Below are 18,875 nucleotides of genomic sequence, written 5' to 3'. Positions count from 1 at the left end.
AATGAAGTTGGAGGTGGATTTTCTATAACACTAGCGGGCCTCCCACTTGCAGACGGAGCAGGGTGTGTGGGGAAGGGGTGGGGGGGGATGGCGGGGTCGGGCAGATTTTCACACTTGCCGCCCAGTCTTCGTTCCCCGCGACGGAAATTAAACATCGAGCGGTTGCCATGGTGACCCGCTTCACGCCCAGCTGCCTAGTGGTCCAATGGACACCCTAAAGGGGATCGCAGCTGGGTTGCTGGTGATTGGGATGCATGCTCCTTTAATTAAAGAGGCTCACACCTCTCTGCATCGGCATGCTCGAAATGCTGGCGTTCAGATCGGTGCTGGGGGCAGGTGTGTCAGCTGTGGCTCAGTGGGTAGCATGCTTGCCTCTCTGAGTCAGAAGGTTGTGAGTTCAAGTTCTCGCTGCAGAGACATGAGCACAAAATCTAGACTGACACTCCAGTGCAGTGCTGAGAGAGCGCTGCACTGTCGGAGGTGCCATCTTTCAGATGAGACGTTAAACCGAGGGCCCGTCTGCTCTCTCATGTGAATGTAAAAGATCCCACAGCACTGTTTCAAAGAGGAGCAGGGGAGTTCTCCCTGGTGTTCTGGCCAATATTTATCCCTCAATCAACATAACAAAAACAGATTATCTGGTCTTTATCACATTGCTGTTTGTAGGAGCTTACGGTGCGCAAGTTGGCTGCCACATTTCCCGACAACATTGACCACACTCCAAAAGTACTTAACTGGCTGTAAAGCGCTTTGGGACGTCCGGACACCATGAGAGGTGCTGCTGTAAAGGGATTTCATAGGACACGCTCTCTGCAAGGACCACCCTCCCCCCTTCCCCGGCCCACGGGAGAGTCAGGACTTGGAAACACCCCCAGGGAAATTCTGACCTGCTGTTTTGCAAAGGAATTTATTTGGACTCCCTCTCTTGTCCCCTCATGGAGAAGGTGCACGGAATCTCATTGGAGAAAGATCCCGAACGCCATTTTACTATCTGCCATTTTTCCAATCACCTTCTATTTGTTTGTTGCTGATACCAAGCTCTGCACTCTAACTTTAGATTTCGGACAAATTCAGTGCGTCAATCCAGGAATTCCTTTGCTCAGAGGAACAGTTCATCTGGCAAACAATGATTGTAATACCAAACCCTTCAACCAATTACCGTGTTTGATTGAGGATGAGAGTCAGTCCATCAACAATCATGACTAGAATTTAGTTGCAAGACTTGACAGTCCTGAGCCGCTCTGCATCCCAGTTAACTCTTTCAGTCCCGTTACAACTGGAAAGCCGGCAAAACACCTTGCACCCAACCTCGTCCTCGTTTGACAGCACTAATTCACACTGGTGTGCGGGGTAATTCTACCACAACACTGCATAATTATAGTTACATATATGAAATGTTAGCTGTGGCTCAGTGGGTAGCACCCTTGCCTCTCAGTCAAAAGCTTCTGGGTTCAAGAACCACTCCAGATACTTGAGCACAAAAATCCAGGCTGACACTCCAGCTGCACTGTCGATGGTGCCATCTTTTGGATGAGACATTAAACCGGGACCCTATCTGCCCTCTCAGGTGGATGTAAAAGATTCCATGGCACTATTTCGAAGAAGAGGAGGGGAGTTATCACCGGAGGCCTGGCCAATATTTATCCCTCAATCAACATCACTAAAACAGATTATCTGGTCATTAACACATTTGCTGTCCAATTGTAAGCTGCTGACTTCTAGGCGATACGGGCACCCGCTGGAAACAGGCGTTAGGCAGCTTGCAAATGCAGAGCAGGGTCCCAGCGTGTGTTGTAGGGGCAAAGCTTGTTTCTTAAAGGGGCCACTGGAAGCCGCTCAAAAAAAAGTAAAAAAACATTTTTTTTTTAAATGGATTTCATTTCTATGGAGCCAGAGGGTGCAGATGTGTTCTTCCTGGCTCCACAAAAACACTGCAGGTCACCCTGCCAGCCCTAGGCTATTATTCGTTCATGGGATGTGGGCGTCGCCAGCAAGGCCAGCATTTATTGCTCATCCCTAATTGCCCTCGAGAAGGTGATGGTGAGCTGCCTTCTTGAACCGCTGCAGTCCGTGTGGTGAAGGTGCTCCCACAGTGCTGTTAGGGAGGGAGTTCCACGATTTCGACCCAGCCCCCGACCCCACACCCCCTTCCCCCCCATCCAACCACCCAATAGTTTTGTCTCCCCACCCATTCAAGACCGGCGTGCTCGGGACAGGGGCCAGCGGGAATTCCTCAGGCTCAGACAGGCGAGCAGCATCGCGATGCCTTATTGGCCTCCAGCTGCTGGCGAAGGATGTCCAGGGACCAATTTTGAATGGGCCTTCATTTAGGGCCTGGGTTCGGAACGGGCCGCCCTGTAAGGGGAGGCTAGACAAGCACATGAGCGAGAAGGGAATCGAGGATTCTGCTGATAGATTTAGATGAGGAAAGATGGGAGGAGGCTCGAGTGGAGCATAAATGCTGGCATGGACTGGTCTAATGGCCTCTTTCTGTGCTGTATATCCTATGTAATCCTATATAATCCACCATGCCAGGAAAACTGGCATGATATGAACTTCTTCCCCCTACATTACGTCTTTCATATGGGACGTTAAACTGAGGCCCTGTCTGCTCTCTCAGGTGGACATAAAAGATCCCATGGCACTATTTTGAAGATGAGTTTTCCTTGGTGACCTGACCAATATTTATCCCTCAATCAACATCACAAAAAAAACCAGATGATCCGGTCATTATCACATTGCTGTTTGTGGGAGCTTGCTGTGCACAAATTGGCTGTGACCTTTCCCACAGTACAACAGTGAGCACACGCCAAAAAGTACTTCATTGGTTGTAAAGCACTGGAGAACGTTGAACGTTACTATATAAATGCAAGTCTGTCTGTGTCTAATTGAAAATAAAGTCTGTTGGGGATTTCTATTCCCCCTGGCGTTTCTGTCACAAATCAAAGACGTACTCGTGCTACCGGCAGCCTGAGAGGGTCAGTGGGACGCACTTGCTGGAATAAATAACCGAGGTGTCTCAGCCCAGACTCCTCGCTAATAGATTTCACCCCACAAGCGCGCCGCTAATGAATTTCTCAAGGGGGCGTTGGGAAAGCGACTCACCGTTGTAGGACATCTTCAGCCTGGGGTTGCTGTTGGCCATCCTGCCCTGGACTCTCAGGGTTGGCAAAGTGAGCAGCTGCAGCAACAGGCACTTCCACACAAGGGCCATGGTTCCTCTGCACGGCAGGCGAGACCCCCGCAGACACGTTACAAGTCAGAGCCCCCGCTCACACAGCCACTCTCCTGAAAAGTGTCACAGAAGTTTAGAGTCAATTACACCGTCCTTCTAGGTTCGAGCAGACACTCAAAGCGGGGCACAGGTACAACTGTGAGGAGCACCCGCACAGTGGGGACAAAGTTACAGCGAGTCCCCTCCCTTCACCAGGTAGAAAACATAAATATTCAATTTTGCCAAGTAAAATCCAACCTATTCCGTTTCCAATGCGAGCGGATCACCAGCGTGCTTTTAAACACACACACACACAGCTTTACTTTATAGACTGTCCACGTTCTGCATAGCAACAGTTCCTGGAATGCACTTTGAAATCCCAGCTCTCTGGAGTGGTTGTTAGCAGTTGAACAGGTACAGGAGAAGTGCTTTATTTTATTGTCCCCACCCAACCTTCCCCTTTCTCCTCCCCTCTCTGTGTTACCTGCAGTCAGCGTCAAACTGTTGACAAGGGCTGCCCGTGCTCGCTCTCTCCTTCCTCACATTCTTGATATCCTTGGCTTGGCTGCCAGCACCTCAGTGCACAAGCCTAACAGCAGCAAGCCCGCCTCTGCTGAGGTCCACACAAGAGACGCCAGCAACAGAGAAAGGGAGGGGTGAAGTGCAAGAGAGAGAGGGTGGGAGAGAGAGAAGGAAGGAGGGAGAGAGAGAGAAGGAAGGAGGCAGGCAGCATGGAGAAGAATAAGGAACAGACTAGAAACGCTTTTCAACTTTCCAAAGCATCGCTGCCAAGATATTTAATCTCCCCTCTGTATTCAGCTCTCCGCAGGACAGTTAAGGGGTTGTCAGATGTGAATCACAATAGTGAGTCGAGCAACACTGCTTCCCTCTCTCTCCCTCTCCCTGAAGCTCGACAGCACCACACAAACTGCGGAATAAATTACACAGTCGAGTGACCCATGTCAGGCACACACCAGGCTAACGGTATGTCGTGCTAAGAGATCACTTGCCCCCTCACCCCCTGGAGTCGAGGGGGGGGGGGATGTGGGGGACCCACAGAGAGAGAGATTCTTGTTTCTCTGTCACAAGCAGAAAAGTGTGGGTGTGAAGAGTCACTGGACTCCGACATTTGTGATTGTGACAATGGAGAGCCAGCTACTCTGAGGTCGCAAACTTGACAGCATATTATAGGGGTCAGCACCTTCTCCTCAGTACATCAGAGATTATTGCCCATTACTCCTGCAAAATTTATTTTTAATACTTTGCTTTGCCTCCGCTCCTGCCTCAGCTCATACATGCCTTTGTTACCTCTAGACTTGACTATTCCAACTCACTCCTGGCTGGTCTCCCACATTCTACCCTACGTAAACTAGAGGTGATAGAAAACTCGGCAGCCCATGTCCTAACTAGCACCATCCCACTCACCCATCACTCCTGTGCTCGCTGCTCCCGTTTAATCAATGCCTCGATTTCAAAATTCTCATCCTTGTTTTCAATTCACTCCATGGCCTCGCCCCTCCCTATTTCAGTAATTTCCTCCAGCCCCACAAACCTCCGAGATGTCTGCGCTCCTCTAATTCTGCCCTCTTGAGCATCTCTGACTATAATCGCTCAACTATTGGTGACCATGCCTTCAGCTGCCTATGCCCTAAGCTCTGGAACACCCTCCCTAAACTTCTCCGCCTCTCTACCTTTCTTTCCTCCTTTAAGACACTCCTTAAAACCTACCTCTTTGACCAAGCTTTGGGCACCTGCTCTAATTTTCCTTATGCGGCTCGGTGTTAAATTTTTGTGTCTCATAACACTCTGTTAAAAGCTCTATATAAATACAAGTTGTTGATGTATGCGAGGAAATTGGGGGGCAAAAATAAAGAAAAAAAATCAAAGGAATAAATTTTTAAAATATTATTAGACATAGATTTAAAGTAATTGGTAGAAGGATTAGAGGGAGTTGAGGAGAATCTTTTTCACCCACAGGGTGGTGGGGGTCTGGAACTCACTGCCTGAAAGGGTAGTAGAAGCAGAAACCTTCATCACATTTAAAAAGTACTTGGATATGCACTTGAAGTGCCGTAACATACAGGGCTACAGACCAAGAGCTAGCAAGTGGGATTAGGCTGGGTAGCTCTTGGTCGGCCGGCGCAAACCCGATGGGCCGAATGGCCTCCTTCTGTGCTGTAATTTGTTCTTATGCGGCTCTATGTCAAATTTATTTGTTTTATCTTTTAACACTCCTGTGAAGCACCTTGGGGCATTTTACTATGTTAAAAGCACTATATAAATACAGGTTGTTGCTGTAACCTTCTATGATTCTATTCTAGGACATTATCCTTTTGTTAGGGCTCAGGATTTTTACAGTCGCCTCCCCAGTGCAAGTGCCAAGTCATTAAATATATTAGCTCAGTTCAGCTGGTAGCTCTCTCGCCTCTGAGTCAGAAGCAAATCCCATTGCACACTTGACATTGCAATCAGGGCTGATATTTCAGAGCTAAGGGAGATGCCCGCTTCTATCCGGCAATCTGCTTTCTAATTTAACCCTGCAAATCCTGAATCTCCTTCGCCTCTCTTTCTCGAACAGTCCTTTCCATCAGACAGTATCTGTCAAAATAATTACTAGACCGAGGAGGCCTGGGTTAAGTGTACAAGTGATTTTCCACACTTATGAAGGGCCAGTAAGGTACATGTACATAGCGGTATGCTCATTTATAAGGGTAGCGCGCCCTTTTATACAGGACGACAGCTCAGGGCTGCTCAGTGAGTTTGGATTATTCTACTCATGCAGGTCAGACCCTAACAGAGTGAATAACTTGCATTTCTATAGCATCTTTCACATCCTGAACACATTCCAAAGTGCTCCACCGCCATTGAATTACTTTTGAAGTGTAGTCACCATTGCTACCTCAGCAAATGCGGCAGCCAATAAGAACATAAGAAATAGGAGCAGGAGTCGGCTATTTGGCCCCTCGAGCCTGCTCATGGCTGATCTGATCCTGGCCTCAACTCCACTTCCCTGCCCGCTCCCCATAACCCTTGACTCCCTCATTGTTCAAGAGTCTGTCTATCTCCACCTTAAATATAGTCAATGACCCAGACTCCCCAGCTATCTGGGGCAGAGAATTCCAAAGATTCACCACCCGCTGAGAGAAGAAATTCCTCCCCATCTTGGTTTAAATGGGTGACCCCTTATTCTGATACTATGCCCCCTAGTTCTAGATTCCCCCATGAGGGGAAACATCCTCTCTGCATCTACCCTGTCAATTAGTGCAAAGCAAGGTCCCACAAAGAACAAATGAGATAAATGGCCAGATTTCGATGATGTTGGATGACTGTTGGCCAGGACACTGAAAGAAGTCCCCTGCTATTTCTTCCAATAGTCCCGTGAGATTTTTTATGTCCATCCGAACAGGCAAGCAGGGCCTGGATTTGACGTCTCATCCAAAAGATGGCACACCTCTGACAGTGTGCTCAATCTGTAACTAACGAGCACTTACAATGGTGGGGAGGTGACTGTAAAATCCTCAACCCTAACAAAGTATCATAATTTTTAATTTATTCCTTTAATTTCGTCTTTATTCATACTCCAAATTTCCTTGCCCCGCCGTCGCCCCAAAGCTACTGACTCCTGCTGCAATTGGATGCCAACATTCATCCAACACGGGTGCCAGGCACACTCTGGCACCACACCCGAGTGGCCACTTTTATTCCTGTGTGATTCTGGACCGTAAGTATTGGCAGCTGAGCCCAATCCTCTCTTCAATAACAACAACAACTTTTATTTATATAGCACCTTTAACATAATAAAACATCCCAAGATGCTTCACAGGAGTATTATGAGACAAAAAAATTTGACACCGAGCCACATAGGAGAAATTAGGGCAGATGACCAAAAGCTTGGTCAAAGAGGTAGGTGTTAAAGAGCGTCTTAGAGAAGGAAAGAGGGGTGGAGAGATTTAGGCAGGGAGTTCCAGAGCTTACAGATAACAGAAGATACGACCACCAATGGTGGAACGATTATAGGAGCACAGATATCTCGGGGGTTGTTGGGTTGGAGGAGATTACAGAGACAGAGAGGGGCGAGGCCATGGAGGGATTTGAAAACAAGGCTGAGAATTTTGAAATTGAGAATTGGGGCATTGCTTAACCGGGAGCCATTGTAGGTCGGCGAGCACAGGGGTGATGAGTGAGTGGGACTTGGTGCAAATTAGGACATGGGCAGCCAAGTTTTGGATCACCTCAAGTTTACAGAGGGTAGAATATGGGAGGCCAGCCAGGAGTGCGTTGGAATAGTCAAGTCTAGACCCAATGTCCAGTCGCACTCACTGCCAGCAGGGATCGTCAGATAGAGATCAGGATCAGGGGGGCACTGGATGGAAATCAAGTGAGGAAACCTGTTCTGATTTTTCCCCATCTCTAGCCCCCCAAAGGCACAGAGGCTGCAAAGAGCACCCAAGCTGCCTCTGTGGAAGGGACAAGTGCATAGTCTGATGAGCAAAGGGGGCAGAATACCAAAGAAAACATGCTGCCGGCACAACACGCCACCCCCAGGATTCATCCCTTTTCCCAAGCTGTTCAAAATTGAATAGAATGGAGCCACTCCATTATGGGGGGCAGCCATTCCCCATATTAACCATCATGATTTCTAATTTGTTTCCCCTGGCTGGAGTGTCTGGAACTAGGGGGCATAGTAGCAGGATAAGGGAAAGGCCATTTAAGACAGAGATGAGGAGGAATTTCTTCACTCAGAGGGTTGTGAATCATTGGAATTCTCTGCCCCAGAGGGCTGTGGATGCTGAGTCTCTGAGTATATTCAAGGCTGAGATCGATAGAATTTTGGGGTCATGGGGAATCAAGGGATATGGGGATCAGGTGGGAAAGTGGAGTTGAGGTCGATGATCAGCCATGATCTTATTGAATGTCGGAGCAGGCTTGAAAGGCCATGTGGCCTACTCCTTCTCCTAATTCTTATATATATTATTGGAGGAGGTACTTTGTATGGAAACTACACTCCTTACACTTTTCTTGCCTCTAAAGTTATGACAGACAACTGCTCCTAGAATGTCTGAGTGATAAAACCTCGCCTCTGAGGCACCGTCACTGCCCACAGGAATTGTATCCCACCAAGTGTCAACTCCTTCAGGAGTACAGCATTAGAGGGGGGGGGGAAATGGTGCTGTGTACTTTCACACTGGCTGAGATTATCAGACTTGTTAACCGAATTCTATCTCTGCACCTCGACAGAAATGCTCTCTTCCAATCTGCTCGAGTTATCGGCGAAAAGAACTTTCCATTGAAATTCAACGAAGCAGAATTGAGAGATTTAAGGAAAATAAAATGGCAATCTTTGGTGGAAGACGTGACGTAATTCTTTAAATATTGATACCCGCAAAAAAAAAAAGAGTTTAAGAAATGAGAAGAATTCACAGCTGGACCTCAAACAGGCCGATTCGCACTCAAACAGTTGCTCCGTAATTGTGTCGTTAGCTCCCAGATGTTTCAAATAACCTCTACAGATGTGGGAGCGAGATCAAAGATTCGTTTTTAAGGCAGCGTGCCTTGAGGTTTGCAACAGAATTATTTGGTTTACAACATATCAGCGGGAGGTTTACAACAGACCCCCGCCCTGCACACCCTCCCGAATGATATTCTTGTCGCACAGCAAGCCTTTCGGGGAGCTATGGGAGGGATCAGGACCCATGCGCTTTATGTGCTGGTACTGCTGGTGCCTGCATTTCTTCCTGGCTGTTCTTCTCCAAGACCATCAGGCACCCAGGGGAACAAGGAGCAGAGGTCAGGGATTTGAATGCACAAACCGCACGTCCCTCCAATTGATGCCGACTGGGAAATCTTTATCCTTGTTACAGATGTTACTTTGTTTCTCTTATAGTTTGTTTCTTTCACCACAGGGACTGCAACAGTTCAAGGCGGCGGCTCATCACCACCTTCTCGAGGGCAATTAGGGATGGGCAATAAAGGCTGGCCTTGCCAGTGACGTCCACATCCCGTGAATGAATTAAAAAAAAACAATTTTCTCTGGTGGGGAGAATCCAGAACAAGGGGGCGTAATCTTAAAATTAGAGCTAGGCCATTCAGAGATGATGTCAGGAAACACTTCTTCACACAAAGGGCAGTGGGAATCTGGAACTCTCTCCCCCAAAAAGCAGCTGAGGATAGGGGGGGGGGGGGGGGGGGGGGTCAATTGAAAATGTCAAAACTGAGGTGGATAGAAGTTTGTTAGGCAAGGGCATTAAGGGTTACGGAACCAAGGCGGGTAGATAGAGTTAAGGTACTACTACTAGGCAATCCCTCGTAATGAGGATGACGCTCTTCACACCAAAAAAGATGGGCTCACAGGTGTTACATCTTAAAGGAGTGGAAGAAACCTGTGCGTGGATATTTTTAATGTGTGGTGGCTGTTGCACACCAGCCACCACACGGGCTTGACAGAGCTAGGCCTTGGTCCAGTGGCGAGGATGACCATACCCATCATCATAGGTGGTCCCTCGAAACGAGGATGACTTGCTTCCACGCCAAAAAAGGATAAGTTCACAGGTGTTCCAATGAAGGACCTAATATTCCAGGTCCTGAACTACATCCTGAAGGGGGGGGTGGGGAAGATGCCTATGCGTGGATTTTTTTAATGTGTGGTGATCGTTGCACACCAGCCACCACATGGGCTTGACAGAGCTAGGTTTTGGTCCAGTGGCAAGGATTACCCACGACAACTGAAGACCTGCTCTGCTGCACGGACCTAGTGCGCACACATATCGCAGTGTGGGCTGGCCCCTGGCCCCGAACTCACGCCTCTCCTGGGCCCCGATCATGTCCCTCCACAGTCTCTCGCTACTCCTTCGCCCCGACCTCACCGCTCCTGCTGTATCTGCCCACGCTCCAGTCACCGACATGGGCCTTGATGACGTCACTCTTCGCTGTCGTCGTTGCTCTTGCTGCTCCCTGAAGTAGTATGCCTCCACGCTGCTCCCGGGCTGCTGCTTGCTGCTCTTTTTATGGCCCCGACCTGCCGCTGGTGTTCTCACGCAGGTCGGGGCCCCCACTCTGATGATTATACAGTCCAATTATGAATGGCGGAACAGGCTCGAGGGGCTGAAGCCCTGATCTTTAGATGTTTGAGCAGTACTTTAAGAACATAAGAATTAGGAGCAGGAATAGGCCATACGGCTCCTCGAGCCTGCTCCGCCATTCAATAGGATCGTGGCTGACCTTTCCACCCGATCACCATATCCCTTGATTCCCCGAGAGTCCAAAAATCTATTTGTCTCAGCTTTGAATATACTCAAAGACTCAGCATCCATATCCCTCTGGGGCAGAGAATTCCAAAAATTCACAGCCCTCAGTGAAGAAATTCCTCCTCATCTCAATTCTAAATGGCCGACTCCTTTATCCTAAGACTGTGCCCTTGAGTTCTACCCTTTCAAACCCCCTCAGAATCTTATATGTTTCAATGAGATCAGATCTCATTCTTCTAAACGCCAGAGAACAGGTCCAATCTACACAATCTCTTCTTTTAATTACCAATAGATACAACTAGCCTCAGCACCTCGGGAGAAGGAGGGTTAAAAAAACAAGTTAACAATGGTTAGTACACCAGATCACTATGCAGTGATGACTTGCTGGAAAGCCCATTCGCGCCGTTGTTGCACCAGGACAATATTGAACCTCCACAATTAAAGTGTAGAGGAACAGAGGGACCTTAGAGTGCATGTCCACAGATCCCTGTAGGTAGCAGGCCAGGTAGCTAAGGCGGTTAAGAAGGCATATGGAATGTTTGCCTTTATTAGCCGAGGATTAGAATACAAGAGCAGGGGGTTATTATGGGAGAAAGAAGGCGGTGGTTATAGGGTGCACGCTAGTTAGGCTGCAGTTAGAGTACTGCATGCAGTTCTGGGCTCCACATTACAGGAAAGATGTGATTGCACTAGAGGGGGTACAGAGGAGATTTACAAGGTTGGAACAGAGGAGGCTGAGGGGAGACCTAATTGAGATGTATAAAATTATGAGGGGCCTAGGTAGGGTGGATAGCAAGGACCTATTTCACGTAGCAGAGGGGCAAACACCAAGGGGACACAGATTTAAAGTAATTCGTAGGAGGTGTAGAGGGGATTTGAGGGGAAACTTTTTCACCCAGAGGGTGGTGGGGGTCTGGAACTCACTCACTACCTGAAAGGGTGGTAGAGGCAGAAACCCTCACCACACTTAAAAAGTACCTGGATGTGCATTTGAAGTGCCTTAACTTACAGGGCTAGGACTGAGAGCTGGAGAATGGGATTAGGCGGGATAGCTCTTTGTTGGCCGGCGCGGACACAATGGGCTGAAATGGCCTTCCTCCATGCTGTAAATTTCTATGATTCAATAAAATTGCCTGAGAGCACCTCACCGTTTGGGAAGGCACATGAAGAGTGACCACTGGGGGTGAGGTAGTGGAAGGCAATCGATGGCTGTGAAACTGAACACCAGTTTGGAGTTCAGTAGAGAAGGGGGGAGCTGGGAAGGAACAACCACCAATGGACCAAATCTGTTGATCAATAAAATCAGTGCACACCCGATAACCACCACCCTCTTTCTCCCATAATGAACAAAATCGGCAGGTGGAGTGTACGAAACAATCTCACTAAACCAGTCCGCCCTGTAGCCAGCTCCTCCTGACACGCTGCCACTAATTGCTGGAACAACAGCAACAAACAGCAGTCCCTTGTATACCAAGTGACAAGATCCTCCCAGCAAATTGCTCAAATCACACTGACACGCAGGTGAAACAGATCCCGAGCCAGCGAGATTAACTGTAGCCTCCGCGTACTTCAGCTCCTCAGCTGCCTTCCATTAAAACTGGCAGCACGACTGCAACTCAGCAAAACATTCCTCTATTTTCCACAACACCAAGCCAAAACTAGCAGAAGCCGCACACACACAAAAAATAAATCCAGCAAAGATTTCAGTACACGTCTCACTCTCATCACAGAGCTCACTGCATTAGGACCAGCACCGAGCTGATAAATGAGAAGGTGCAAATTAATGGGAGAAAACAAAAACATGAATGAATTCTTTAATCCGAAGGTGTGAACTGAGTAATGGGGAATTGGTCAATGGAATCTGGAATTCCCTTCCTAAACCTTTTTGCCTCTCCTCCTTTAAGCCACTCCTTAAAACCTACCTCTTTAACCAAGGTTTCGGTCACTTACCCCAATATCTCCTTATGTGGCTCGCTGTCACATTTTGATTGCTAACACTTCTGTGACGAGTCTTGGGACGTATCACTACATTAAAGGCGCAAGGCATCTTTCGGATGAGACGTTAAACCGAGGCTCCATCTGCTCTCTCAGGTGGACGTAAAAGATCCCATGGCACTATTTCGAAGAAGAGCAGGGGAGTTATCCCCGGTGTCCTGGGTCCAATATTTATCCCTCAATCAACATAACAAAAGCAGATGATCTGGTTATTATCACATTTCTGTTTGTGGGAGCTTGCTGTATGCAAATTGGCTGCCGCGTTTCCCACATTACAACAGTGACTGCACTCCAAGAGTACTTCATTGGCTGTAAAGCACTTTGAGAGGTCCGGTGGTCATGGAAGACACTATATAAATCCAAGTCTTTCTGTATATAAATGCAAGAAGTTGTTGTTGTAACTAACTTGACTGATATCAATTACACAGTTATTCCAGACTCACAGCAATGTGGTTGACTATTAACTGCCCTCTGAAATGGCCTATCGAGCCACTCAGTTGTCACCACCACCTTCTCAAGGGCAATGAGGGATGGGCAATAAATCCTGGACTTGCCAGCGACGCCCACAACCCAGGAACATTAAAAAAAAGTGGATTCAGAAATGAATGAGGTGATCAGCAGCTGATTGGGATCGGACGTCATTGGCCATCCTGCTTGCCAATGAACACCGTGTTTATTGATTGTGTAAAAGAAAAATAAGACTTGCATTTTTACAGCACCTTTCATGACCACAGGACGTCCCAAAGCACTTTACAGCCAATAAAGTGTAGTCACTGTTGTAACGTAGGAAACGCGGCAGCCAATTTCTGCGCAGCAAAGCAATGTGATAATGACCAGATCATCTGTTTTAGTGATGTTGATTGAGAGATAAATAATAGCCATGTCACCGGGATAACCTCCCCGCTCTTCAACATAGTGCCATGGGATCTTTACATCCACCTGAGAGAGCAGACAGGGCCTCGGCTTATCAGAAGGAAAACACCTCCGACAATGCAGCATTCCCTCAGCACTGCACTGGAGTGTCAGCCTAGATTTTCATGCTCAAGTCTCTTGAGTGGTTCTTGAGTCAACGATCTTCTGTCTCAGAGGGTGAGAGTGCTACCCACTGAGCCACGGCTGATACATGTAATGGATGGCAAAGTGAGTATTGAACAATGGATGGGAAAGTGATCATTGATTGAGTAATGGACGGGAAGGTGATCATTGATTGAGCAATGGATGGGACAGTGATCATTGATTGGGAAGTGGATGGGAAGATGATCATTGATTGGGTAATGGACGGGAAGGTGATCGTGGATTGGGCAGTGGTTGGGAAGGTGATCATTGATTGGGTAATGGACGGGACGGTGATCATTGGTGGGGAAGGTTAGTTAATCTATTTTAATATTTTAACTTTAATTAGCAGAGTTGAGGCTGGTGCTTCTATGATATTATGATGCTGCTACATGTCACGTCGCTCACTGCATGTCTGCCTGGCTTTATTTATGTTCTATGTCTTTTAAAATAGATTAGATTTATTTGCATTTATCCTGGTTTCCAACCACGGTAGAAAAGGAAAAGACATCCAAGCCCAGGCCAACTGGGTAAATTCTATATCCAACAGGGGCCTGATGTGCACGCCTGTATTTTCTAAGTAAACTTCCATGTATTAAACAGGAAATATATCTGAAAGAAAGAAAGACTTGATTTATATAAAACCTTTCACAAGTTCAGGACATCCCAAAGTACTTTACAGCGAATGGAGTACTTTTGGAGTGTAGTCACTGTTGTAATGTAGGAAACGCGGCAGCCAATTTACGCACAGCAAGATCCCACACACAGCAATGTGATAATGACCAGATAATCTGTTTCAGTGATATTGATTGATGGATAAATATTGGCCAGGACACCGGGGATAACTCTCCTGCTGTTCTTCGAAATAGTGCCATGGGATCTTTTACGTCCACCTGAGAACAGACTTGGATTAAAGACTCATCCGAAAGACGGCACCTCCGACAGTGCAGCACTCCTTCAGCACTGCACTGGAGTGTCAGCCTAGATTTTTGTGCTCAAGTCCCTGGAGTGGAACTTGAACCTACAACCTTCTGACTCAGAGGCAAGAGAGCTGCCAACTAAGTCACCGCAAAGACGCTATATTTGTCTGAATTATCATGTAATCCTCAACGCTTCGAGAGTTCTGTACTCTTACCAATGACTCTTGGTTTGTTGCTTGTTCCTTTGAACCTGCTTGGGAATTTAGGAATTGTGTGTGAAATTCTTTCGTGTGGTGACATCATGAGGTTCCAAGTCCAGCAGTTCCATGAATAGGGAGTGCCAGCCACAGCTCCGTTTCCTGACTGATGTCACCGGAATGGGATTTCATTACATGATCGCAAGTGGAACTCAAAGCACAAGTTCTGCTCCCTTCCACACCCAATTGTAAAGCATAAAGTGGCTCAGTGGTTATAACTCTCACCTTTGAGTCAGAACGTTGTGAGTTCAAGTCCACTCCAGAGACTTGAGCACAAAAGTCTAGGTTGACACTCCAGAGTAGTGCTGAGGGGGTGCTGTCTTTCGGATGAGAAGTTAAACTGAGGCCCCGTCTGCTCTCTCAGGTGGGCGTAAAAGATCCCATGGCACTATTTCGAAGAAGTGCAGGGAAGGTGTCCTGGCCAACATGTATGCCTCAATCAACATTTGTAAAGAACAGATTATCTGATTATTATCACATTGCTGTTTATAAAGAACAGATTATCTGATTATTATCACATTGCTGTTTGTGGGAGCTTGCTTTGCGCAAATTAGCTGCTGTGTTTCCTGCATTACATAAGAACATAAGATATAGGAACAGGAGTAGGCCATACAGCCCCTCAAGCCTGTTCCGCCATTCACTAAGATCATGGCTGATCTGATCATGGACTCAGCTCCACTTCCCCGCCCGCTCCCCATATCCCCTTGTCCCCTTATCGTTTAAGAAACTGTTTATTTCTGTCTTAAATTTATTCAATTCCACAGATTTACAACCCTCTGAGAGAAGAAATTTCTCCTCATCTCTATTATAAATGGGCGGCCCCTTATTCTAAGATCATGCTCTCTAGTTCTAGTCTCCCCCATCGGTGGAAACATCCTCTCTGCATCCACCCTGTCAAGCCCCCTCATAATCTTATACGTTTCAATAAGATCACCTCTCATTCTTCTGACTTCCAAACAACAGTGACTACACTTCAAAAGTATTTCATTGGCTGTAAAGTACTTTGAGACATCCGGTGGTCGTGAAAGGTGCTATATAAATGCAAATCTTATTTTTCTTTCTTTCATAAAACACAATGTAATAAGGGGAAAAACATTTTTATTTCAAAATATACTTTAGTGAAAACTGAGCATACAGATATCTCCCTTTGATAAAAATAAGTATTCATTTAATGATTCAGTGACTGACACTCCCAGTGCTGAGGGAGCGCTGCACTGTCGGAGGTGCCGTCTTTCAGATGCGATGTTAGACCGATTTAAGCTTAAAGAGGTTTCCGCACTGTTTGACGAATGCACGTGTCATATAGCATAGTCACCATGCAGGAGACCATGCAATGCAATCTACTGTTTGTTCCATTGTGTTAATAAATACCCAGATTTGATCCCAATGAACAGTCTGAGAGAGAGGAGCCTACATTCTTTGTAGTTACTGACATGGCACAGATACGGTAAGGAGGGAGTGTCACAGAGGAATGGGCCACATCATTGCATTTACTGTATCTGAGACTCGAGGCTAATGGGATAATTAATCTTTTTTTGACAACCGTTGATTTTGAAGGGAATCAGTCTAAACGGTCTCGACCAAGGTTCTAGTAGACACGACTAAAACTCCTCACAAGCTGCAAGAATACTTTGTGTGTGAAATGGAAATGTCATACAATAGCGTATGGACTATTTACCCGAGGGCAGAGGAAACTTTACTCCCAACCTAACCATCTTAGACTCAGCCGTGGCTCCATGTGTAGCACTCTCGCCTTCTCAGTTGTGGGTTCAAGTCCCAGGGACTTGAGCGCAAGATCTAGGCTGACACTCCCAGTGCTGAGGGAGCGCTGCACTGTCGGAGATGTCCCGTCTTTAGCCATTAAACCGAGGCCCCTCTGCTTTCTCAAGTGGATGTAAACGATTCCACAGACACTGGTCAAAAAATAGCAGGTGAGTTCTCCCCAGTGTCCTGGCCGTTTTGAGGAATATTTATCCCTCAATCAACATAACAAAAACGGATGATCTGGTCATTATCACATTGCAAGTTTGTGGGGCCATGCTGTGCACAAATTGAGTTTCCTACATTGCAAAACTGACTACACTTCAAATGTGCTTCATTGGCACTTTGCGACATAGAAACATAGAAACATAGAAAATAGGTGCAGGAGCAGGCCATTCAGCCCTTCTAGCCTGCACCGCCATTCAATGAGTTCATGGCTGAACATGAAACTTCAGTACCCCCTTCCTGCTTTCACGCCATACCCCTTGATCCCCCGAGTAGTAAGGACTTCATCTAACTCCCTTTTGAATATATTTAGTGAATTGGCCTCAACTACTTTCTGTGGTAGAGAATTCCACAGGTTCACCACTCTCTGGGTGAAGAAGTTTCTCCTCATCTCGGTCCTAAATGGCTTACCCCTTATCCTTAGACTGTGACCCCTGGTTCTGGACTTCCCCAATATTGGGAACATTCTTCCTGCATCCAACCTGTCCAAACCCGTCAGAATTTTAAACGTTTCTATGAGGTCCCCTCTCACTCTTCTGAACTCCAGTGAATACAAGCCCAGTTGATCCAGTCTTTCTTGATAGGTCAGTCCCACCATCCCGGGAATCAGTCTGGTGAATCTTCGCTGCACTCCCTCAATAGCAAGAATGTCCTTCCTCAAGTTAGGAGACCAAAACTGTACACAATACTCCAGGTGTGGCCTCGCCAAGGTCCTGTACAACTGTAGCAACACCTCCCTGCCCCTGTACTCAAATCCCCTCGCTATGAAGGCCAACATGCCATTTGCTTTCTTAACCGCCTGCTGTACCTGCATGCCAACCTTCAATGACTGATGTACCATGACACCCAGGTCTCGTTGCACCTTCCCTTTTCCTAATCTGTCACCATTCAGATAATAGTCTGTCTTTCTGTTTTTACCACCAAAGTGGATAACCTCACATTTATCCACATTATACTTCATCTGCCACGCATTTGCCCACTCACCTAACCTATCCAAGTCACTCTGCAGCCTCATAGCATCCTCCTCGCAGCTCACACTGCCACCCAACTTAGTGTCATCCGCAAATTTGGAGATACTACATTTAATCCCCTCGTCTAAATCATTAATGTACAATGTAAACAGCTGGGGCCCCAGCACAGAACCCTGCGGTACCCCACTAGTCACTGCCTGCCATTCCGAAAAGTACCCATTTACTCCTACTCTTTGCTTCCTGTCTGACAACCAGTTCTCAATCCACGTCAGCACACTACCCCCAATCCCATGTGCTTTAACTTTGCACATTAATCTCCTGTGTGGGACCTTGTCGAAAGCCTTCTGAAAGTCCAAATATACCACATCAACTGGTACTCCTTTGTCCACTTTATTGGAAACATCCTCAAAAAATTCCAGAAGATTTGTCAAGCATGATCTCCCTTTCACAAATCCATGCTGACTTGGACCTATCATGTCACCATTTTCCAAATGCGCTGCTATGACATCCTTAATAATTGATTCCATCATTTTACCCACTACTGAGGTCAGGCTGACCGGTCTATAATTCCCTGCTTTCTCTCTCCCTCCTTCTTTAAAAAGTGGGGTTACATTGGCTACCCTCCACTCGATAGGAACTGATCCAGAGTCAATGGAATGTTGGAAAATGACTGTCAATGCATCCGCTATTTCCAAGGCCACCTCCTTAAGTACTCTGGGATGCAGTCCATCAGGCCCTGGGGATTTATCGACCTTCAATCCCATCAATTTCCCCAACACAATTTCCCGACTAATAAAGATTTCCCTCAGTTCCTCCTCCTTACTAGACCCTCTGACCACTTTTATATCCGGAAGGTTGTTTGTGTCCTCCTTAGTGAATACTGAACCAAAGTACTTGTTCAATTGGTCTGCCATTTCTTTGTTCCCCGTTATGACTTCCCCTGATTCTGACTGCAGGGGACCTACGTTTGTCTTTACTAACCTTTTTCTCTTTACATACCTATAGAAACTTTTGCAATCCGCCTTAATGTTCCCTGCAAGCTTCTTCTCGTACTCCATTTTCCCTGCCCTAATCAAACCCTTTGTCCTCCTCTGCTGAGTTCTAAATTTCTCCCAGTCCCCAGGTTCGCTGCTATTTCTGGCCAATTTGTATGCCATTTCCTTGGCTTTAATACTATCCCTGATTTCCCTAGATAGCCACGGTTGAGCCACCTTCCCTTTTTTATTTTTACGCCA

The 18,875-nt window shown here is 46.9% G+C and overlaps 1 protein-coding gene across 3 annotated transcripts in view; it reads right to left on the bottom strand.

Annotated features, from left to right (window-relative positions):
• The window catches only part of sema3b (sema domain, immunoglobulin domain (Ig), short basic domain, secreted, (semaphorin) 3B), a 393,889-nt gene that overhangs the window by 179,076 nt on the left and 195,938 nt on the right, over window positions 1-18,875 (bottom strand). For 2 of the 3 annotated variants that reach the window (XM_070895588.1, XM_070895586.1), the window contains exon 2: window positions 3,106-3,288. In XM_070895588.1, coding sequence (XP_070751689.1) covers window positions 3,106-3,214 — 109 coding nt within the window. In that variant the 5' untranslated portion in view covers window positions 3,215-3,288. Of the gene's footprint in view, window positions 1-3,105; window positions 3,289-3,698; window positions 3,804-18,875 lie in introns of those variants that run through there. The other variant, XM_070895587.1, reaches the window with a different exon arrangement.

The sequence above is a fragment of the Pristiophorus japonicus genome, chromosome 12 (genome assembly GCF_044704955.1).
Source record: "Pristiophorus japonicus isolate sPriJap1 chromosome 12, sPriJap1.hap1, whole genome shotgun sequence".
Classification (NCBI taxonomy): domain Eukaryota; kingdom Metazoa; phylum Chordata; class Chondrichthyes; family Pristiophoridae; genus Pristiophorus; species Pristiophorus japonicus.
Note: the sequence above shows the minus strand (reverse complement) of the source record. Positions and strands in the feature narration are given on the sequence as shown.